This window comes from Anastrepha ludens, chromosome 2, assembly GCF_028408465.1.
Source record: "Anastrepha ludens isolate Willacy chromosome 2, idAnaLude1.1, whole genome shotgun sequence".
NCBI classification, from domain to species: Eukaryota; Metazoa; Arthropoda; class Insecta; order Diptera; family Tephritidae; genus Anastrepha; species Anastrepha ludens.
Genome location: NC_071498.1, coordinates 160,608,201 through 160,633,473, shown reverse-complemented (window position 1 = coordinate 160,633,473; position 25,273 = coordinate 160,608,201). Strand labels below are relative to the sequence as shown.

The window sequence follows — 25,273 nt, the reverse complement described above, 5'->3', positions numbered from 1 at the left end:
AAGCCTCCGTGTGTATTTTTGCCTTGAAAGAGTTTATCATAAAAAATATCTACCCTTTGGAGGCGGCTTAAAGCTGCGGGAAGAGGAGCTCGGCCAAACACCCAAAATGTGTACAACAAATGCAAAAAATAACCGCCAAACAGCGCAAATCGCTGAAACGGAAAAGCAATCTCTTGTTGGAGCACCGTTACTATACATCATACACATATATACACACACCGATTTTAGCTAATTTTTAAATATTTGTAATGAAGCTTAAACTTTTTTGCACTCTACACTGCACTATGACGCTTTCACTTTGTAAAGCTATGAAGTTTTAGACGCTTTCGAATAACGCTTAATACTACTCAAAAACATTAACTGAATATTTAATCGAACGTACAAACTGCATTTACTCGTATACTCTTCAAATATTCTTTTAATTCCGAATTTTCGAATTATTCTACTACAACTATAACTTTTTTCCTATACTCGTACATTTAATTTTTACTAAATTCACTTTAATGCTTTAGTTATTCAATTTTCTTATCCGCTTGTGCTTTAAACTTACTTATAATCCAACTGTATATGTTCTTATATAATCAACAATTCACTTTAAAGCCTGATCATAACTTTAACCTAAAATTCTAATTACGTTTCAATGCTTCCCTTGACATTTCCTCCATGTCCCATTACTTTATCACTGAAGGCGCCTATGCACCCGATTGCGATGTTCAGGGCTTCTATAAGCCCACCCAGTGTCACAATTCCGTTGGCGTTTGCTGGTGTGTGGATAAGCATGGAGTCGAATTCGCCAACACACGCACTCGAGGCAAACCAAATTGTGGTAAGTTGTTTCATGAGAAATGCGCCCATTCATACATGCATGCATATACACACACACACACACACATTCATATCATATATGTGTATATGTATGAGTACTTAAGTGTATAACTTCGAAGTTATGCACGTAAGATGTTATTAAGTGGGGATACCATTCAAATATACAGGGTCCGGAACGCGAAGTGTAACTTACTTTAAACCGCTTGCGCTGCTGATGTACGGGCATCAGCTGTCTATTAGTTGACTAAATCAGTAATGGATTTCAAACGCAATAGTGTGATTGTATTATATTTGGCAGGAAAATCACAACCAGCGATTTTTCGTGAGCTCAAGCACCTTAAAGTAAATAAAGTTTTTGTTTATCGCTCCATCACTCGTTACAATGATACTGGTAGCATCGCGAAACGTTATGGAGGTGGTCATCAAAAGACTGCAACGTCACGGGAAATAGCTCGAAAAGTGAATAAGTGACTTGAGCGAAATGCCCGACGAAGTGCCAATTAAATGGCGAAAGAACTGAAAATATCTGACCGCAGCATCGGCCGCATACTGAAAAATAATCTCAAAGTCAAGCCTTACAAGATCCAAAAGTCGCATGATCTCACACCAAAGCGTCAACAAGTCAGACTTGAGAGAGAGATGGAGTTACTTCGCTTGGTCTGGTCAGCGGTCAATTTCCGAACATTGCGTTTTCTGACGAGAAGATTTTTCAAATTGAGCTCTGCGTAAACTCCCAAAACGATAGGGTTCATTTGACGGACCGTTCATATGAGAATTTGAGTCATCGATTGGCTACCAGAAGGCAGCAGCCACCACAGGTAATTGTTTGGGAGCTGTAACCGAAGATGGGCGCTCTGGGCGTTTTCATCGAGCCGGGCGTCAAGATAAATGCGAAATATTATCGGGAAAGTATTCTGGAGGTTGCTTTGAAGCCGTGAGCAGACAAACATTTCGGTGGAGGACCATGGACGTCTCAACAGGATTCGGCACCATCTCACAAAGCTCGAGTGAACCAAGAATGCCTAAAAAACAACGTTCCGAACTTCATAACGTCCACACAATGGCTATCAAATTCACCAGACGCGAATCCGATGGATTATTTTCTTTGAGTCATTTTGGAGAGCAAAGTTCGAACTAAAAGATCCACCAGTCTCGAGGTGCTGAAAAACGCCGTTTTCCGCGAGTGGGAAAAAATACCTGCAAGTCACATTCGGGCAGCTTGCAATTCGTTTCTGGACCCTCTCAAGTCCATAGTCAAGGCAAAAGGTGGTCATATCGAGCAAATGTAAATGGATGCTTAAATTTGTATTATTTTCACACATTTTTTACTTTGAATTGAATAAAAGTAATTTTCCAAACTAAATTTATGGTCTTTTTAATTGGTTACGTGAGTGCGAAGAGCTTGAGATGCTGGCCAACAGGAACAACGCCCGAAAATTCTACCAGAAAGTTCGGCGGCTTACAGAAGGTTTCAAGACCGGGGCGTGTTCCTGTAAGAACAAAGACGGCGAACTGGTGACTGACGTACAGAGCAATCTTAAATTATGGAGGGAACACTTCTCGAACCTATTAAACAGTGACAGCTGCGCATGTCACCGAGAAAGTGAAGATCCCGATACCCCAATCGTTGACGACGGAATTGTCGTTTCGCTACCCGATCATGACGAGGTGAGAATAGCGATAACGCGGCTAAAGAACAACAAAGCCGCGGGCGCCGACGGACTGCTGAGCTATTCAAACATGGCGCCTAGGAGCTGGTAAGGTGCATTCATCAGCTCCTATGCAAAGTATGGTCGGATGAAAGCATGCCTGCCGATTGGAATTTAAGTGTGCTCTGCCCAATCCATAAGAAGGGCGATCCTGCAATTTGTGCCAATTACCGCGGGATTAGTCTTCTAAATATCGCCTATAAGGTTCTAGCGAGCGTATTGTGTGAAAGGCTGAAGCCCACCGTCAACCAACTGATTGGACCTTATCAGTGTGGCTTCAGACCTGGAAAGTCCACCATCGACCAAATATTCTCAATACGCCAAATCTTGGAAAAGACCCATGAAAGGAGAATCGACACACACCATCTTTTCGTCGACTTCAAAGCTGCATTCGACAGTACGGAAAGGAGTTACCTGTATGCCGCGATGTCTGAATTTGGTATCCCCGCAAAACTAATACGGCTATGTAAGATGACGTTGCTCAATACCAGCAGCGCCGTCAGAATTGGAAAGGACCTCTCCGAGCCGTTTGATACCAAACGAGGTTTCAGACAGGGTGACTCGCTGTCGTGTGACTTCTTTAACCTGATGTTGGAGAGCATCGTACGAGCCGCAGAACTTAATCGCTCAGGCACAATATTTTATAAGAGCGTACAATTGTTGGCGTATGCCGATGATATTGACATCATTGGCCTTAACAACCGCGCTGTTAGTTCTGCCTTCTCCAAGCTGGATAAAGAGGCAAAGCGAATGGGTCTGGTGGTGAACGAGGACAAAACGAAGTACCTCCTGTCTTCAAACAAACAGTCGGCGCACTCGCGTATCGGAACCCACGTCACTGTAGACAGTTATAATTTCGAGGTTGTAAAAGACTTCGTCTATTTTGGAACCAGCATTAACACCGATAACAATGTCAGCCTTGAAATCCAACGTAGAATCTCTCTTGCCAACAAGTGCTACTTTGGACTAAGTAGGCAACTGAGCAGTAAAGTCCTCTCTCGACGAGCAAAACTAACACTCTACAAGACTCTCATCATGCCCGTCCTAACGTATGGCGCAGAAGCTTGGACGATGACAACATCCGATGAAGCGACGCTTGGAGTGTTCGAGAGAAAGATTCTGCGTAAGATTTTTGGACCTTTGCACGCTGGCAACGGCGAATATCGCAGACGATGGAACGATGAGCTGTATGAGCTTTACGACGACATAGACATAGCGCAGCGAATAAAGATCCAGCGGCTACGTTGGCTGGGTCATGTCGTCCGAATGGATACAAACGCTCCGGCTTTGAAAGTATTCGATGCGGTACCAGCTGGTGGTAGTAGAGGAAGAGGAAGGCCTCCTCTGCGTTGGAAAGATCAAGTGGAGAAGGACTTGGCTTCACTTAGTGTGTCCAATTGACGCCGGTTAGCACGAGAAAGCAACGACTGGCGCGCTTTGTTAAACTCGGCCAAAATCGCGTAAGTGGTTATAGCGCCAATTAAGAAGAAGAAGAAGAATTGGTTACACTTCGAGTACCGGACCCTGTATTCATGCATATACACAAATCTTGATTGGCTTACATAAAAACGACATTCGAAGGCACGCACATAAAAACTTCACTAATACCTAAACAACAACAACAAGCAAATAAAAGAAAACATAAGGCGATTGTAACATGCAAAGTTAAATTTGCCTGACGCACCTTAGTTGATTACGTATTTGGGGCATAGGCTGAAACATCTAAAACCTTGGATTAGAGCGGCAGAAATTCCTTTGAGTCCTTGCATAGGTACTTAGTTGGTTGGTCGGTCGGTCGGTCGGTCGGTCGCTTGCTGTCCACTCGCCGCACGGGTATTAATTAGCAGACTTATGGCGCTGAAGGTCAATACCGTTACATGCTCTCAATGTCCCTTTCGCAGCAAATGTATTGTAATTTGTGCAAAGGAAATTTTGTTTACGTAAAGGAGTTGAATTATACTTACGAGTGATTGGATTGTCCATTCGAAGAATTTCTTGCGTGCGAATGGGTAGTGGGGGATAGGGTAAAATTAATTAAAATATCTCTGCATATTCGTACAAGTCATTAATCAAATTTCACAATTCCACAATTTCCCCATCCAGGAAACTACAAAAAGTTTATTGAAAAATGCGTTGATGGAGTTTTATTTGAAAGCTTTTTCTAATCACAATAAATGAAAAAACAAACCATTTCTTAACATAAAATAACAAAATTAAGGGCGAAAATGCAGAAACAAGGTTGACAAGAGTCTACATACAGTACAAAAATAGCTCGTTTTTGTGTGAAAAATTTACTTACGTCACCATTTTTTATTGCGATGCCAACGTTCGTTTCGTGTCCGAGTCGTATTATTCGTTTGTTTGCATACCGCAATTCGAACATAAAAGTAGGCAGAAAGAGTTGAGGCTTTAACGTAAGAAAATATAATTCCCTATTCCGAAGGGTGGCTTTGTAGCCGTGATTATACAAAGCAGGCTCAAAAATATCGAACGCTCCTTAAGAGACGAGCAAGCTTCGGACTTCGGATTATAGTACAACAATCAGTTGAGTGGCGCTCCCCGCCCTCCATGCTGTTCGTAGACTTTAAGAAGGCGTTCGACACTTTGAAACAAACCGCATTATTTCTGGCACTGGGTAGAAATCGAGTTCCCGCCAAGATAGTCCGTCTCATCAAAGCCCTCTACGAGAACTCCGAACTGGTAGTGTTTCACAAAGGCGATATCAGCGATCCATTCACTACCAACGCAGGCGTAATGCAAGGTTGTCCCCTGTCGCCCCTTCTCTTCGCCATCGTCCTTGGTGACGTCATGAAGCAATTGACCCTGCACAAAACAGGCATCGTATGGAGTTTCACCAGACATCTGCAGGACCTGGATTTTGCCGATGACATCTGCATCCTCTCTCACAAACTCTCTGACATGCAAGCAAAGGCGGACAAACTAGTCGCGCTGGCACGCACTATCGGACTGGAGGTCAATATCGCCAAGACCAAGGCTATGAGAGTTAACCACAAAAACGCAAGGCGGATATTGGTTGACGGATGCCCGGTGGAATTTGTCGAAAGCTTCTGCTACCTCGGCTGCATCATCACGGCAGATGGTAGAACAGACGATGAAGATGTCAACTGCAGGCTAAACAAAGCAAGGGCGGCATTCGGGCGAATGCATACAGTATGGGGAAGTTCGCAAATCTCCAGGCGCACTAAACTTCCAATATTCGGCTCATACATGAATTCTGTATTGTTGTACGGAAGTGAAACATGACTGGTCTCTAATACGATCGCACAGAGGATACAGTCCTTCATCAACAAATGCCTCCGCATCATCTGCAGAATATTCTGGCCCAACACCATCAGTAACGACGCACTGTGGAGATTAACGAATGAGGAACCCATTCTTAAGCCAATCAAACGCAGAAAGTGGCAATGGATAGGTCACACATTGCGAAAACCACCAGATAGCATCACGAGAATGGGACTGGACTGGAAACAGCAAGGGAGCAAAGGTCGGACGATGCAGCGCGAACTAGCATTTGCCGACATTGTTGTTGTTTTTGTTGTTGTAGCAGTATAAACATTCCCATACATATATGGGGAATGCTGATGAAGTGAAAGTCCTTGGCCGGATATAAATAAGGGTCGCTAAAAACACGCCGATATCTCATGGGACGGTGCAAAAACAACAGCTCAGAACCGAAGTGAACAGGGAACAAAAATTCCAAAGGGTAAATTCAGCTAAGAGTAATGCCGAATTCAAACAAAAACAATTTTGCTGTCGTTGTGCTCTGAATTTGCCTTGGTCCTTGCAAGTATTTTTTTCAATTTGTGATAATGGGAGCAGCGGTTTTTTCAAGCGGAGGACCATTTCGAGGTCTTCTGCACGTAAACGTCATCGAACCGTCGCTTTGGATACATTAACACCACTTTTTCCTTAAAACTGCGTCAGTTTCACCCTACGATAACTTAGTCTTTGGCTCAAGCAAATCAATGATCTTCTTATCTTGCTTTGGATAGGTTTTTTTTTGGACCCCGTCCAGGGAAGCAATCAACGTATTTTACTTCGGTAAACCGTTGCACCATAAATAGGAGGGGAGCTCGGCCAAACACCTAAAAGAAGTGTATGCATCAATTATTTTTACGCCTCAAAAACTACGAAGGCCCATATCGCGATTTCGGAGGCTAGAAAGCCGAGTGCTGTGCAGAGTAATGACTTCTTTTTCGAAATTAATGTGATTGTACACATTTGATGAGTTTCATCAGGCCAAGCTATGAGTTTCACTTGCTTTCTTTCTAATAACTTCGCGTTAAGGCAGGTGGCTTCTCTACCAAAACAATGCACCGGTTCATTCCATATTGTAAAAATAGTTGTAGGCCCACTGCAACCACCCAGTGTTAGCCAATTAGCCGTATTCGACGTAACTGTCACCCCATGATTTTTGTATGTATGTTTCCTAAGGATTAAAGATGGTGATAGACCCGTGACAGCGGAAGACAAGTGCAAGTGGAGCATGATGTACATATATTGAAGATGATAACCAATGAATATCACTGAGGTAGGTGAAATGGTTGAAGTGCCGGTCGGCACTCATCAAGAAGCGCCGTTTTGATACCATTATGAGACCTCCAACAGGCAGATATCTACAGCCAGCCAGAACTGTTGATATAATGGAGGAGATTGATTGGATTAAGGTTGGCGCACTGCCCCAAGCTGTCGAAGAAAGGAGCGCCCAGTGACCTTAGTCGTCTAGCTGCCAAACCCGGACATTTACAGAGAAAGTGCTTAACAGTCTCCTTTTCTGAAAGGTCCCCACAGCTTCTGCAATGGGGGTTAAATGGTAACCCTAGCTTTTATTTATTTATTTATTTAATTAATTAATAGTCTAAAAATACAATATTTCTTACAGACTATGAAAACAGATTAATGCTGAATAAATTAATTAAAGTAAAATTAAACTTATAATTAACTAGTTTCAATTGTAGTGAGTGAAAGAAAAAGAATACATTTTTTATAATTTACAGAAGAAGATTAGATTAATACTAAGAATTTAGTTCAACAATTCATTTAGAACCAATTTGAAGTGATTCTTTGTGGAACAGAAATCCAGGCCAGTATGATTTGAAAGCGAATTAAAATCACCCAGAGTTCTAGAAATCGGAGCATTGGAAGCATAATTAGCTCGTGCCATCCCTAACCGGAAAAAATCATGATTCCGTAAACTTCGCTGAGGAATATTGAAATTGATTTTCTCGAGTAGCGATGGGGAGTCAAAAACCCCATTTATCAAATCGAAGAGGAAAGTAATGGAGAGAATAGTCCTTCTAATATCTAGTGATTTTAGATTTATAAGCAAGCACCGACTTTTATAGGATGGAATTGGATCAGTGAAATTTAAAGAACGCAATGCATAACGCACAAAAGCTTTCTGGACACGTTCAAGCCTACTAATATGACAAGCATAATATGGTCTCCAAATAAAGACGGCATATTCTAACTTGGAACGCACCAGAGACGTATACAACAACTTTAGAGTATATGGATCAACAAAGTCTGAACTAAAACGTCGAATAAACGCAAGTACTGAATAAGACTTTGAAATAGTGTGATTTAAATGTTTTTGAAAAGAGAATTTAGAATCAAATACCACACCAAGATCAGTAATTTCACTTCGATGAGATAAGCTAGAACCACAAATGTGGTAGGAAGTGGGTATAAGAGAACAAGATTTAGAATAAGAAATATAAAAACACTTGCTTATATTTAAATCTAACTTATTTCTTTTACACCAAGAATCAACGTTATCTAGATCAGATTGAAGGTTTAAAGAGTCCACTGTACTTGCAATCCTCGAGTATATCTTTAAATCATCGGCATACAAGAGAAAATTTGCGTTATTAAAACAACTAGAAATGTCATTAATAAAAAGTATAAAAAGTAAGGGGCCCAGTATACTTCCCTGAGGTACACCAGAGGACGCAATGAAAGAAATAGATGACACACCATCAACATTAACAACACATTTCCGAGAGGAGAGATAGGATTTAATCCATTTTAAAAGAGTGGAATGGAATCCTATAGCACTCAATTTGGAAATTAAAACCCTGTGATTAACCTTATCAAATGCTTTTGAAAAGTCTGTGTACACAGCATCAACTTGAGTTTTTTTTTTAAACGATGATATACAATATTCAGAGAACACAGCAAGATTTGAAACAGTAGATCTACCTTTCATGAAGCCATGTTGGTCTACTGAAATATAACGACTAACTACGAAATAGATTTTATCTTTCACTATTAATTCAAATAATTTTGATACCGTGGATAATTTGGCAATTGGTCTATAATTAGTAATATTGTTTTTATTTCCACTTTTGAATACTGGATTAATGGTTGTTACTTTCCAAGCATCTATGAATTCTCCTCGATCAAGGGATTTGTTAAACATTAACAAAAGTGGATAGGCAATTGCAGAGCAGTTTTTAAGAAGATACGAAGATAGCCCATCTACATCAGTTTTTGTTGATGTTTTGAGTTGCCGAATTCCATCTTCGATATCAGAAAGCGTAAAAGTTAACGAGCCAATATTGATTGAGGAATTCATGCTCGAATGACACTCATCAATTAAATCAGAGTCTACTTGAAAATTTGAACAAAAAAAATCTGCGAAAAGATTGGCTGCATCTGTAGAAGTATGTGCTTGAGTTTCGTTATAGAAGACAACCGAAGGAATACTTGAGCATGATTTCCTAGATCTAACATAACGCCAGAAGGAACTAGGATTTGATTTAATGTCCGATTCGAACTTGAGAATATAATTTCGCTTTAAGTCCATATCCAAAGATTTAAGTTCTCTAGAGAACTGTAGATATTTATCTTTATCTGTGAAGGAATGAGAAAACTTAAACTTTTTGAAATATTTATTTCTCAAATTTTTTAGTTTTCTCAGTTCCTTGGTATGCCACGGTACTCTATAACTAGTCCTTTTTATCACCGGTATATTATTTTTACAGACATCATTTATATTATGCTTGAAAATATCATAACAATTGGCAACTTCAACCCCAGTAAATAAAGAATCCCAGTCTATAATATCAACTGCTGAATTAATTATATTAAAATCAAAGTTTTTAAAACAAAAATTGGAAGTCACATTCTCAAAATAAAAATCATTAAACTCATAGAATTCTATATGAAGGACAAGTGGTACATGATGCAGACCAGGAGTAGACAGAGGGTCTACACATTCTAATAAGGAAAAATTTATATTGTCAGTAATGAAAATGAGATCGAGAATTCGAGAAAGACTATTTGAGAAATTATTTATCTGAACCAGTCCAAAACTTAAAAAATTATCAATCAAATAAATTTCAGATATACTACTAACATTGTTAGGACATAATGCAGTACTATCATCTAAACTAGACCATTCAATATTACTCAAATTGAAGTCCCCAAGAACACAAAAGTTGCCATTATTTGAGGTTAGAGCTAAAACATTATCCACTTGTGCTTTATACAGTGTATCAATACTTGACGGAGGAATATATGACGCACAAATCAATATATTTGAAGCACCATGCACAGAGACACACAGCTGATCCAGGAGTGTATCATTGTTTTTCAGAGATACTAGTGATGAGCTATACTTCCGTTGAACAGCTATTAAAACCCCTCCACCTCTGCAGAGACCAGTTTTCTCGACATCACGGTCTTTACGATAGACATGGTATAAATTTGGATCAAAAAACTCATTATCGAAAAAGTTCTCATTTAACCATGTCTCGATGAGAACAAAAATATCATAGTCCATGTGCGAACTAAACGCTAAAAGTTGATTAGATTTAGTTCTCAATCCAGAAACATTTTGAAAGTACATTTTTAAATTTTTTTGGCCATTATTGAGAGCACAATTTTTTATTGCTGATGCATTGGTGAATCGTTTTTTTGAAAAAAATGAAAAGGTCGGATTTTTACACTCTCTGGCCATATGTCCGCATTGAGCACCTTTTCAAAAGAGCATTCTGATACTCCCAATTTAAAATTAATTTTTCTAAGTGTATTTAATTCCGTATCTTTTTTAACAAGTTTGTAGCATACCAAAGACTTAGTTTCAATTTCAGCATGCTTCGACACATAAGTCAAAATATCAGTTTCATTGACATTGTGTAGATTGTCCAGTGACTTTCTGAGTCCTTCGTATATCGTATTGAGGCCAAAGAGTTTTCGAGAACTAATTTGTGCAATTCCCCTTTAACAACTGTCATGGGGATGCCGATGACCGGGTAGGAAGTCTCTGAGGTCCCCTTCCTGGCAAAGCTCATCAGCAATTTCATTTCCCTTTATGTTTCTAAGTCCTGGAGCCCTGATCGGAGAAATGTTACCTGCACACCCAAGAGATTTGATCTCCTTCTTACAGGAGTGTACTAATTTCGTTCCGCACCATGGCGTCCTGGCACCTTAATCGCGACTTGACTATCAGAGAAAATGTTAACTGCCCGAAAATGCTACCAAGCCCCTTGAGAGATTCCCTCCAGAGGCAAATCTCCTTTAACCTGATTGCACTTTGAGCTGCGATGGAAATAACGGAAAAGTCGATGGGAAGTAAGTGCAAAAGGACATTCAGCGCAGCACTGGGGCAAGTTTTACATGCTCCGGTGATGCCAATGCATGCAGTCCTTTGCACCCTCCCCATTTTAGCGATATTATAGCCCTTCCGAAGAGCTTCCCACCAAACCAGGCATCCATACATTAAAATTGGCAAAACCACTGCGTTGTACATCTACAGCACGACCGGTGGCTTGAGTTTCCATTTTTTACCGAACATAGATTTGCAGGAGTAGAAAACTATACTGGCATTCTTTACCCGATTTTCAATGTGTAGCTTCCAATGGAGTTTGGAGTCAAATATCACTCCAAGATACCTAACTTCCGATGAGAGCGGGAGAACGTGGTTGTTTAATCTGGGAAGTATTTTCTGGTAAATAGCACCAGCTCCGTTTTGTCAGAGTTGACTCGGAGGCTGCAAATGGTAGTCCAACGACTGGGCACAGCCAGTGAGCTTTCCAAAATCTCAGCCACGACTGAGGGACTAACGGTCCCGATACCATCAGGAATATGAGACTGAAAACAAATTAAATATTTTACAGCAGCACTATCGTTACATAAAAGGCAAACTTTTGAGGTCACACAACTCGTAATTCAAGCTTTTTTCGGTAACAACTCAAATAATGTTCCAAAGCATGAAAGGTGAATTTAAACTTTTTCTTCATTTTATTTTTTATTTTTATTTTTAATATTCTACAGTACAAAGTACCTTAAGTAGAACTGAACAATCGGTGTCTTTAACAACACCTAAAATAAAGAAAAGTGAAAAGACTGTACTTCTCTTTTCCAGAAATTCTAGATTAATTACCTTTAGCAGCGAATTTTAGAATGGAGCATGGAAATCAAATCGTAGGGAACGTAATGCCTGCTTAAGAAAGATTTGAAATGATAGCACTGTGCCACGGTGCGTTATCATAGTGCAAAATCCCTAGTCCTGGCACTAGCCAGGAAACGGAAATAAGCGCCGAAACGTAGGCACCAAAAAAAAAAACGCCAAAAGATTGGGACAAAAAAATACCCGAACCAGCAGTCATCAAGGAAATATAACGCCAAAAAGTAGGCACCCAATATATATACTACAAGTTTGCACCAACAAACAAGCGCCAAAAAGTAGGCAGTGTTATTTCTCACTAAAAACTAGCAACCACAAGGAAAAACTCAGGAAAAATAGCCTAAAGTGTACCTAAGATATATATAAGGTATAGCTCTCTCTCCTTTTCCTCTACGTTATATCTTTTTCCTCTCTCGCGGAACGAAAATACCCAAAACGTTGCATGGTCTTACAATTTTACTCTCCATTCTCGCTCGTCCATCGACGCCTAAGAAGTTTCACTTCAAAAACAGAACTAACATCAATTGACTTGGAATGTCGCCAGGCGGTTGTTTCATGAACTTTTTGATCAAGGTGAATTGTAGGTATACGATTCAGAAAATTCAGATGCATTGCGACGAGTGGACCCCACAACCGAGTACGACTTTGAAAGATAAGAATTCAATCAATTGTTTGCGAATTCAAAGACCTCCCGTCGGAGTATTTGCTATATTTCTGAGCAAACTTTAAGTGTTTTATTGACTACATACATTCATACCTACATATACATGCATATGTGCATACATACATACATACCGTGCATAGATTCAACGCGCAGGAGTGAGATAGATTATTCTTCCGCCTCATTGCGAAAATCGAATTCAACTCTTAAGCCAATCAAATCTGTCAAACTGACTAACAAATGTGCCATCACAACTTTTTTACTCACGCCATTTCTACTTCTAGGTATTTCACTATGAAATATATGCACTAAGTTCTTTTTCTTTTATCTATTCCATTTGTTAACATAGAGTCCGTTGTGAATAATGCCTCATCACTCACCTCCGACGACGAAGACGAGGAGACCGACGATGATGACAGTGCGGAAGGAAGTGCCGATCAAATGCTGGTATTCTAAGCGGAATGCGACTAACTGGCAGAGTTTGGAAACGCTCAACAGCAGGCAGTATACGTCGAAGATGAAATGAGATGTCTTGTATGTAGTTAAATGCGGCGGATGGACGAACAAGCGCAAGGATACAAGTGGCAGAAAGAAGCAGAAGCAGAGGATTAAGTAAAAAAAAAATGATATCTAAAACTTATGAATTTTATTTTTATTTTTTATTTTTTGAAAGAATTACTTTACACAAGTAAATATACATATATTCAAGGTAAAAAAGGTGAATGAAGAAATGAAGCAGATAAGAAGAACAAGCATTTGGTATAGAGTCAAGAAACCTTTGTACTTAGAGCGTAGAGAACGCAAAACAACAGAAAAAAGAGCAAAAAAACACAAATACAGCTAAAACAGCTTGCAATGAAATATTAAATTTTTATTGAAACTGACTTTTATAATGAAAAAGTGTATAAGAAATTAAAAGTTTTGACAACCAAAAAAAAAAAATAAACAAAACATAGTTAAGTTTTTTTCAAGGCGCATTCATCAAAGAATGGTAGCACTAGACCAACAATAAGGGTAGATTCACACTATGGTGCCGATCACGGTTCGTTCTCGGTCTAGTCTCGGTTCGGTAAAATCTTTCGACATCTACATTTGTGTTCTTACATCGGTCCAGTCGCGATTCATCGTTCGTTGAAAATGAAAATGAAATTGAAAATTTTTTCAATTCTCCAATAGGTTGCTATTGTCGAAAGTCTGAACCGAGAACGCAACGTTATTCACACTATCAGTACAAGTCGCGGCAAGTTCGATCACGCTCCAGCAAAATATTCTTCGAACTTGATCGATGCTGGAGTGTGACTGTACCGAAACTTGAACAGCACGGATAGTGTGAATACAGTCATTGTTTTTCGTTTGTGAATATTTTACCGGACCGAGACTGGACCGAGAGCGGACCGTGATCGGCATCTTAGTGTGAATCCGGCCTAATACTTTGTATGCGTGGATGATAGATACCAGGTTTGCTCGTTAGGTATGGTGAAAAAATTTTATGAGGGGAACTTTGGATGCTAAGTCATTCGTTTTGAGTTTCTTAAATGTAGCTTTAGCTTAGTGAAACACAAAACGAATGAAGTCGGCATATCTCTCAAATTCGCTCAGAGCCGAATAACGGTCTGCTAGATAGTACACCTCTAAAAATCTTTTCACCATGCTTTGTACCAAGGTGGATTTATTATAGGTGACAGCATTCACCCAGCTGAATTTTTCGCCGTAGATATGGCTTACGTCAAAATGATATGCTTTGTTTGTATGTATTGGTATGTTTACATTCGTATTGTATTGTATTTTGACTTGATCCTTGTACCAAAGGCAACAACAAATACATGTAGGGTTTTACTTATATGTTGTTGCTGTCACCTATAATAAATTCGCCTTGCTTTGTACGTTCGATTGTCAACGCAAAGTTTTGACAGTGACAGTTTCGCCTTATTTCATGCTGTGCTGACAGCCACACGGACACGGCGAAAGAGAAAAAAAGCAAATCAGCTGTTTTACCGATAGCAACTTTGATAGGGATTCGCCTTCGTTTTTTATTTTATTTTCTTTTTCAAAGAAGACCTCAGACAACGTAAACGCTTGAATTTTGACTTCAAATGCTAGTTTTTTTTTCATGCGCAGAGTTGCATTGAACTCGCATTTTTGACTCCGCAATTACGTAGTGCATATTGTTAGTATCTAAAAAAGTATAGAAAGAGGAGAAAGTAATAGAAACTCGCTGCAGAATTTTAATGCTTATGCAAATTCACAAAATCCAGAGACAAAGAAAAAGAAGAATCGAATAGAAATCGTATTGTACGCAATTTTTTTTTTTTTTTAATTTTTTTTTAGTTTTTTTTTGTAGTTTTTTTTTATTTTTTTTTTTTTATAGAAACGCATACATTCAAAAGTAGAAATACACAAATACCTGCAAGCTTTTATGTAGTAAGTACATACACGCCTACAAACACACACCCACACACACACGCCCTCTACCCACACTATTACCCCGCGTAAAACCAAAGCAAACCAGAGCAGACCAAAAACCAAAAAAACAGGAGCGCAAAGTAGAAGGAAAATGCGTAGGAAAACTTTTCGATGCCACACAAAGCAATACTCGTAACTTATACGATTAATTTTCTTGGTTGAATTCTCATGCCGTCTTTAGCTTATAAAGTGTAGAAAAAATAGAAGAACGCAAAAAATTAAGGACATATTTATAGAAGTCAAAAGTTAAAGCAAATTAGCGACTAAGAAGTTGGTAATCACATTGTCAGTAAGTAAGTAAAGTATAATCGTTTTAGGCAATACATATGTACGTATATACAATACATATGTACATACATATATTACGCGTATACAAACTTGCGTTTCACATTAATGGTTCTCTTATTTTCTCGTTGTTTTTATTTACACAAACTTGAGTATCGTACACGCTAAAATTCCGCCCAATAAATTTTGTGATAAGTTTTTGACAAAAAGAAAAAATGCAAGTAAATGGATATTTAATGAAATACTATAAAAAAAATAAATAGCATTTGCTCTAAAAAACAAACTTCAAGCGAGTAATTGCAAATAATTACAAATATCATTCTAACACTATAGCACTTACTTTTTTTGTTTCTATTTTTTGTTTTTTTGTTTCACTTTTCACTGCATCTTAAGCGTAAAAAGAAAAAACATTATTCACTAACTAATATCAAAATGGCATGGAAGTACATAAGTGAGGTGTGAACTGGCTATAACTGCTTTGCAAATAAGTATAAATTAAGGCGCATAATAACTAAATAAATTGAAAAACTCATAAAAACCAAAAGTAATCAATGTGAAACTGCTACCTACCTTATAAAATGGAAAGAGTTGCCAATGTAGTTGTATTTATTGATGAAGGAAAGCTTTTGAGTGTTAAGGTGAATATGCATAGAGCAAATAAGAACAGGAGAATTTGATAAGTTCTGATTGTCGCATGCCGAGCTGAGTAGAGGAGTAGGAGTGAAAATAAATAAATTGATATTTAAAAAATAATAAAATTATGAAAAATAGTAAAATGTTTATTTTAAATCAACGCATTAATTTATCACACAATTAAAGTATAGTTAAATTTTATTCGATTTAACGTGAAGCGCATTTGTGCATTAAAGAGTAATTAAATTTTGTTCAAACTCATGTCAAGCGCATTTGAGCTTTCACGCGAGCTTTTTCCAAAGCTGCAAGCAAAGCTGATAAACATACTTCGGAAGAGTTGAAAAAGGTAAAACTACAGAAAAACTCTTCTATTAAAATTTGAATTCACTAAATAAGCGTAAAATTAAATTTTCTTGAGGGTAACGGCAATTTTATTTTTAATTTTCACGCGAGCATCTACCAAAACAGAAAGCAAAGTGGTGTTAAATAAAATTCAATTGAGTTGAAAAAAGGAAACTCGCAGCAAAGTTCGACTATAACAATCTTTAAATTTTCTTGAAGCTAATGCCAATTTCATTTGAGCTTTTACACGAGCTTTCCCCAAAGTAATGGTGAAACAGCTTTTACTCCATTTAAAAAATATAAAACAGTTCAGGTAAATGACTCTAAATCTAAATTTTCTTGAGACTAAGATTAATATTGTTTGAGCTTTCACTTCGCCAAAACGATGGCACATTGGCACATGGATTTGGTTCAGACCTAACTGAGCTAAATTTGAACTTTTACATGAGCTTTCACAAAACAGAAAGTCAAGTCCTTCTAAGAAATCTGCAGTTCAGTTAGATAACCGTAAAACTAAATTTTCTTGAAACTAAAGTAAATTTCATTTAAAATTGAATTTGGACAGCTTAATTTAAACTTTCAAATGATTGGTTGAGACTTACGTCAGCTTAACTGAAAACCAAGACTTTCTCAGAAAACTTCTGTTCAGTTAAATAACCATAAATCTAAACTTCCCTGATGCTAAAACCAATTTCATTAGAGCTTTTGTACGAGCTTTCGCTAAAACGACGGTAAAACATCTTTTTCTCAAAGAAAACAATATAAAACGGATTTGGTTCAGACTTACGTAAGCTTTTACAAAACATAAAGCCAAGTCCTTCTAAGAAATCCGCAGTTAAGTTAGGTAAACGTAAAACAAAATTTTCTTGAGCCCAAAATAAATTTCATTTAAAACTGAGTTCGGTCAGCTTAATTTAAACTTTCACCCGCGCTTCCACAAAATGATGGCAAAACCACTTTTGCTCAAATAAGAAGTATAAAACTAAATTTTCTTGGGACTTACGTCAGCTGAATGTGAGTCTTTTCAAAGCAGAAAGTCAAACCCTTCTGGGAAATCTTCAGTTCAGTCAAATAACCGTAATAACTAAAATTTTTTAAGACTACCATAAATTTCATTTGAGCTTTCACGCGAGCTTACGCCAAAAAAGAGCTTACGCCAAAAAGGAGCTTACGCATTTTAAGCCCGAATGGTAAATCTGTTTTATTGTACGGCTGCGAGTCCAGGCCAACATCACAGAAGATAGCATCCAAACTGCAAAACTTTTGTAAATTGATGACTTCGCGCCTGGTGGATATTGATTTACGCAGGCTATGCAATCAGATCGCAACCAATATTGCAATCCGTAAGAAAAAGTGGGCCCGAATTGAATATACGCTAAGAAAACGAGCGATGACCCTAGAGTTGAATCACACGAGATTACAGGCACACGGGCGTTCCAAATATCCAAGTGACGCAGTGAATTATCCAGAGACAATTTGACCTGGATGCAAGCTACACAAACTGCCAACAATAGAAAAAAGTGGAAATCATTGAATCTTTTTTTTTGAGGTGGGTGAAGTAGCGATCTAAATGCCTTCACACTTACAGTGAGCATCGTTTACTGCGTCGTATTGAGTAACCTCTAAATAAATCCCTCCCTCCTTCTGGACAGGCACCCTTTCCGGTACTACTTTTTGCATTACTTCGGGAGGGCCCAAAACAGTATCCATAAAGGACCAATTCTATTCAGCCACGTCTGGGTGCACCGTATTTGTACCCAGCTTTCATGCTATAGACTCGTTTTCATGTGTCTCTATCTGTGCGGCCTCGCTTTGTTGCACGGTGAGGAGATCTCTCTTTTTCCCGTAGAACGTTCTCGATGTACGCGCTCCAGCTATACTCGCGCTCGCGCATTTTGCTGATTATGTGGCACGGCACGAAGTCGCCTGCTTCTTCAGAGCAACTCTTTCCGCGAGCCATCTGTCGGAACTAAAAAACGTGTGTCCAGCGTCATCGCTCGGCGCTTCGCAGTACACGCACTTGGGATCGCTTACCCTGCGCATGCTATCTCCGGAAATATCCGTGGCTCGAGACAAGCTGAGCTAAGAAGTAATTCACTTCGCCGAGGTTCGTTTAGACTCATTTTCCTATTGATGGAATAAATTTCGCCGTCCATCTGCCACTCAGTTCAGTGCATCTATCGACTTTGTCAACGCAGTATGGTCTATCATCTCCATGCAGCGACGCTAGTGATGACGTGTTTCTTCTTAGAGTCCCACGCATCCATTCCATTCCGGGCCATGAGTTCGACGGATATCTCCCCGCTGATCGCAAAGACTGCAGTGCCTGGGGTAGGCTGAGGTAACTCTAAGTGCCGCTGTTCGTTGCACAGCTTCCAGTGCTTTGCGCTTGGCTTTGCAGTTAAGCACCACAATTCCCCATACTTCGTTGCCGTATAGGAAAACTGAGTTTGTGGCCGCCATGATTCGTCTTTCTTTACTCTAACGCCCACCGATGTTTGGCAATTATCTGCTTAGCATTCCCGTGACCTTCGCTGCTTTGAAAGCCACATGCCTTAGCAGAGCCCAGAAAGTAAGCCTGCATTCAAGTGGAATAATGAAGGTATTACACTACTTTTTGGGTCACTAGGGACCAGTGGCGGCCGCGGTAGCCGAATGGGTTGGTGCGTGACTACCATTCGAAATTCACAGAGAGAACGTAGCTTCAAATCTCGGTAAAACACCAAATTAAGAAAGACAGGCAGGCAATGGCCAACCTTCGAGTGTATTTCTGCCAAGAAAAAGGTCCTAATAAAAATATCTACCACTCGGAGTCGGCTTGAAACTGTAGGTCCGTCCCTCCATTTATGGAACAACATCAAGACGCTCACCACAAATAGGAGGAGGAGCTCGGCCAAAAACGCAACAATGGTGTACGCCTATTTGCATGCTAACCTCAAGACGCAAGTGAGCTCGTATTATCAAGTTGACTTCGGTCTATGTTTGGCGAGTTCCAGGCCATGGTTCTCAAGCTATATTTGCGTCATAATTATAACTTGGCTTAGCTTCCACCTAGCGTCTGCGATGTCCCAGGCTGGTGTGACCGCCACTATATCGTCCGTTAAAAATAATATTGTAATAATGCATTTTTCACTGCTCTTTAAACAGATTAAAGAGTTACCAAAAGTTTAAATACTATTAACACATTTTTGCTGAAAATTGTCGAACTCTTCACTGGCGTTACCAGATTTTACCTGGCAATAATTTGTGTTAACTGGAGCCATAATATCTGGTGCAACGCTCGCTTGTACTTTCGAATAAAAATCAATTTGCGTTACTTTGAACTGTAACTCTTTTTTACTTCACATACTGAGACATTTAGTTACGCAATTAACGCATTATATTTCTGTCTTTTACACTTACACTTTGAGCTATGGAAATTGCGCTTAACAAATTTTAATTGACTTTAAATTTCAATGAATGCCTGTTGACATACAAACTTGAAGTGCGCATTGCTCTGTTGCATGCAAAGGAAATCTTCAATGTTTCCACTCAGATCATTAAACTGTTTTATGCATATTTATTTACTATAAATCTATAAAAATATATAAAGATTGTGTAACAAAATACGCCGTTAAAGTTTACAAAGAGAATGCAACGAGTAAGTGAAAACTATAAAGATACTAAAGTATATATGTATATGTAAATGTATGTATATGTATATGAAGCTAGTGATGGGAACAGATGCGAGTGCTTGAAGAATATTACAAAAACACGAAAAAAAAGAAAACATTCAAAAACGAAGGTAAAAATATGATAAATGATAAATGCGATAGCAAACAGAAAACAATGACAGATGTTAAAGCAAAAAATAGCAGCAAAAACAAAGTAAATTAAATAAAAATCACAGCAAGGCGAAGCGGCAAAAGGCAGGCAAGAAAATATTATACAAATGAGCATTATTGTGAAGCGATTGCCGGTAATTGTGTGAAAACTAATGGCAAAGAAAATAATTCTGTAATTCTCCCAACTACGGAGAACTGATGAGTAAGTAAATTAAGAAAATATAAAAATAAGAGGAAAAATAAAAAGAAAAGGAAAAAATTAAAATAAAATTTAAAATAAAAATATTAATAAAAAATAAAAAATGAAGCAAAACACGATCACAGAAAAACTAAATACAACCAGCAGCTGTATGACTCTATCAATTATAAGCATTTTTAGCTAATAATTACAACAATTGCTACTTTGATAAAATTCGAGAGCAAAATAAAAGCGAAAACAATTTAGAAAATACTTGCAATGAGAAATTACAGCGGAGAAAAAATTAAAATAAAATATAAAAAATAAAACTTACAAATACATACATACATGCATACGTTTATTAAGAGACAAAGTAATGGAAATAAGTAAAAGCAAATAAAAAAATATTTACATGTAATTTTTGTGCACTCATGAGAATGAAAACTCACTAGAACTCACAAGCAACAGAGCAGATAGAAAGTATAGTTTAAAGGAAAATAAGAAAAATAAAACTGAAAAAATATGTATATGACTAAGTATTAAGGATAATGTGCTTTTTTGAAATGATGAATAAGGCAAATAAAGAAATCAATTATTATATGCGAGAAAAGGAAGCAATGCAGAGCAGCATTGGCAAAAAAATAAAAATAAAAACAAAAAGATGTGTAGTGAAAATGTTTGAGACAAATATTTTTATTTAGTATGAAATTACAAAACAAAAACAACACACACACAAAAATTCTAAAACACTAAATACCAAATACAAAATACGAAATATAAAAATACAAAATAGAAAACAACAAAATACAAACCTATTAAATACCAAATACAAAATACAAAATACAAAATACAAAAAAAAAACCAAATAGAAAAGGTAGCATTTTTTTATTTCATGCGGAAATTGGCTACGCATCTCAAGTAAATCGATTACTTCAAATCGATTTAAAAGCCCCGGTACTTAACTCACGTAAAACGGTATACAAGCACACTCAATTACACACATGCTTACATAATACACACACACATACATACAAATATACGAAACAATCATGTAAACACACAAATTCATGCAAAGAGTTAGAGCAGCAAAAACAAACAAAGCAAAAAAAAAGACAAGAAAACAAAAAGCAAACTCATAAATTGCAAAAACACTACACTAGTATTAAAAACCAAAAACAAAAACATGTTTGTAATAATAAAAAACAAAAAATAAATAAAATGCTCCTACTTAAATTGCAGTTAAGTGCTTACATGAAAGTGAAATGTTTTTTGAACAGCCTCCAGCCGCATATCCTTAAAACAGAATACATACGTATCGATTATACACACATACATAAACACATACATACATACATATGTTTTTTTTCAAATTCATGTGCTATGCGCATAGCAAGTACATACCTACATATGCATGCATATACAAACATAGACAAACATGTATATACAAACATAACCATACATAAGCATACATAAGCATACATAAGGATACATAAGCTTACATAAGGATAAATAAGCTTACATAAGCATACATAAGCATGCATATGCATACATAAGGATACATAAGCATACATAAGGAAACATAAGCATACATAAGGATACATAAGCATACATAAAGAAACATAAGCATACATAAGGATACATAAGCATACATAAGTATACATAAGCATGCATAAGGAAACATAAGCATACATAAGGAAACATAAGCATACATACACAAACATAAGCACACATAAGCATACATATGAATACATATTCAATCAATTTCATACATACATACATTTTTTTCAATTTGTATGCTATGCGCATAACAAGTACATACATATGCATACATACAAACACACACACGTACATACACCCATACATATGAATTTAGCCGAAATTCTGATAGCTCAATAAATTTAATTAAATACCACACTACGTTCCTTATTACAACACTTACAAACATACATATGTACACACACACGTACTGACCTATGTATACACACACGCATGTATGATACATGCAAACCATGCGTGTGTGTACCGCCCAACAAATCCAAACAAGCTAACACGAAAAACTAATTACGCCCAATAAAAACTGTTTGCCATACACACACGAACACGAACATACATACACAAGTACATGTACACACACAATCCGTCATACACACACATATGTATATATATACATATGTATTTCGTTTCCACTTGACGCATTTACATACATACATACAACTAATTTCAGAGTTAATATTTGTAAGCAGTACTACAACAAAACTAACAAACATATTTACATCAAATTATACAGTGCGTACCACAAAAAGGCTTACATGCAAAATATGTGCCAATGTATACCCAATCAGAAATGCATGCACACATACATACAAACTGCGGTATATAATGACCAACTTTAAAGTTTTTAGGCACTACAACAAACATACGCATAAATATGTGTATGTGTACGTACATAAGTATTTGCAAAAGTGCAACTATTATGTATGTATATGTGTGTGTGTGTGGTATATGTAACATATAATTGCATTACGTTTTTTGGTGCGCTATGCCATTTGCAGTTACCAAATAAGTTGTTTTTATGATATGTTTTATTTATTGATAAAATTCAAATTAATAAAAATCATTTAATGCTAAAAACAAACACATCGGCGTTTTAATACAATAATAAAAAGGTTGCAGCAAAAATTCGCACAAAATTTTAATTATACGAAAAACACAATTTTTTCAAGTTGTTATTTCTTTATGTTCTTCTTCTTCCCTGGAAGATTATATAAATATCATCGACATACACCAGCAATTGTACGCTCTTATAATAAATCGTACATAGAAGTGTAAAATATGCCATCCTTTATGGCATTATAAGTATATAAAGTATATAAAGGATGCCGACAAGAAAGATATAATACAAAATTGTGCCATCCTACAAATGAAAAGGCGAGGAAGGAAATATGTGAAAGTGGAAGTAAGGAAATAAAAGTAAGTAACTATTCATATAAACTCTAGGTTAGGTTAGGTTAGGTTAGCCTGGTTGGCAATAAGCCACGCATAGACCTTTTGGTCCCTAGCGATACCAGATGGAGACCGACCTCTATGAATACCTAAAGTAGACATCATGTAGGATGTCAGCGCTTTTGGCGAATCTAAGTAGGGCTGGGAGCTCCGCTTTTGAGACGTCTTCCAGCGAGAGCGTAAGTATGAATTGAGTCATTTTTTTGTCGTTGGTTCTACACATAACTTTTGCTGTTTTGCATGGGATCAGATTAGTCCACCTAGCTTCTACTAGTTTTTTCACGTAGTCGTCTATTTCGTTGCATATTGTATTTTGCGGTTTTGGTATGTCATTCTCTTGCTCAAAAGGTAGTCTAACAGTACTTTTTGCTATCTCATCTACTATTTCGTTTCCCATAATGCCTTTGTGACCAGGTACCCAGTAGATATGCAGCCTACTGTTTCCGGCTAGACTTTCTATGGCCTCCCTGCTCCGTCGAACATTTTTGGACTTAAAACAATGTGAGCTTATTGCTCTTATTGCTGCTTGACTATCCACGTATATATTAATTGTTGAGTTCTTTCTTTTTCTTGCGTAGGCTAGCTCCGCAGCTTTCCCCACAGCAAAAACTACTGCTGTGGTCTGGCAGCTTTGATAGGCTGCCTTATTCCTAGTTTTGAGCAGTAAATACCCGCTCCCACTCCGTCTAGAGTTCTAGAGCCATCTGTATAGATGTGAAATGTTCTATGGCCAGGCTTCATGCCTTTGTGCCATCCCTCCTCTGCAATTGTAGTGCAAAACCTTCTCTCCCAATTAAAGTACGGAGTCATGTAGTCCGACCCACCTGTGACCGAAGATTCTGCAGGTGAATACCCCCGCTGCCATTAGCCTCCTCGCGGATTTCTCTGCCAGGTTTTCCACCATGAGGTCAATAGGTGGCATGCTGAGTATCATTTCCAGCGCCGCCGTTGGAGTGGTTTTCATCGCTCCTGTTATGCACAGAGCAGCGAGTCGTTGAATCCTTTCCAATGGCATTAAGTATATCTGTTTTTTTGTTGCAGTCCACCACACTAAGGTTCCATACAGCAATATCGGTCTAACTACTGCTGTGTAGCACCAATGCATCAGAGAGGGTGATAGACCCCAAGTAACGCCCAGCATTCTTTTACATGCGTACAACGCATTACTGGCCTTTTTCACCCTCTCCTCAACGTTGTGCTTCCACATCAATTTGCTGTACAGTATTACTCCGAGGTACCTCGCATAATCTTTGGGAAGTAGTTCGTTGTTGCCTAGCTTCGGGAGGTTCCACGCCGGAACTTTGTACTTCCTGGTAAAAAGTACCATGTCCGTTGTTCCCGCGTTTATCCCATATAAACCCTAAGGTTTGTTTGTTTTTTGGACTGACGTCACTCCACTGTCAAATTCGCCAAACACAAAGTTTGTGGTTTGCGGATGGCGCCACCTATATATTCTCTACATATATCGTGAAGTATAAAAATATATGGAATGGAGTACCGTGCAAAATGGCCACAATTTAAAAAAACCTGGTGAATTTCTTTGCCACGTTTTCTCAATTATCCAGTATGTTACATTCAAATTGGTATAGACTCCCGTTAATATAACCGTAGCTATATGTCCTTCGGTGAAGAAAGGGTGCTGAAATCCCGTTACTAAGTTATCTGGACTTAACCATTGATCTCTATCTGGGATCCCAAAATCATACTTCCTACCGAAGCTAACATAGGGCACCCTATTGTCCGCTGGCATCGAGAACAGTGTGCACCACTGCGACAACTGATGGCATATCTAGGAGTGGGCAGTGTTTCCTTCGTTTCCCCAGATGTTGGATGGAACAAAGTTGAAGTGACTATTGAAAGAAAAATGGGCGTCAATACTATAAGACAGGATTGACAGCGAAAGTGGCATGGAAACAT

The 25,273-nt window shown here is 38.0% G+C and overlaps 1 protein-coding gene across 1 annotated transcript in view; it reads left to right on the top strand.

Moving 5' to 3' along the window:
• Positions 1–13,637, top strand: part of LOC128855524 (proteoglycan Cow) — a 122,349-nt gene extending 108,712 nt beyond the window's left edge. The window contains exons 11-12 of the mRNA XM_054090493.1: positions 689–826; positions 12,978–13,637. Coding sequence (XP_053946468.1) covers positions 689–826; positions 12,978–13,084 — 245 coding nt within the window. The 3' untranslated portion in view covers positions 13,085–13,637. The remainder of the gene's footprint in view (positions 1–688; positions 827–12,977) is intronic.
• Positions 13,638–25,273: the final 11,636 nt, after the last annotated feature.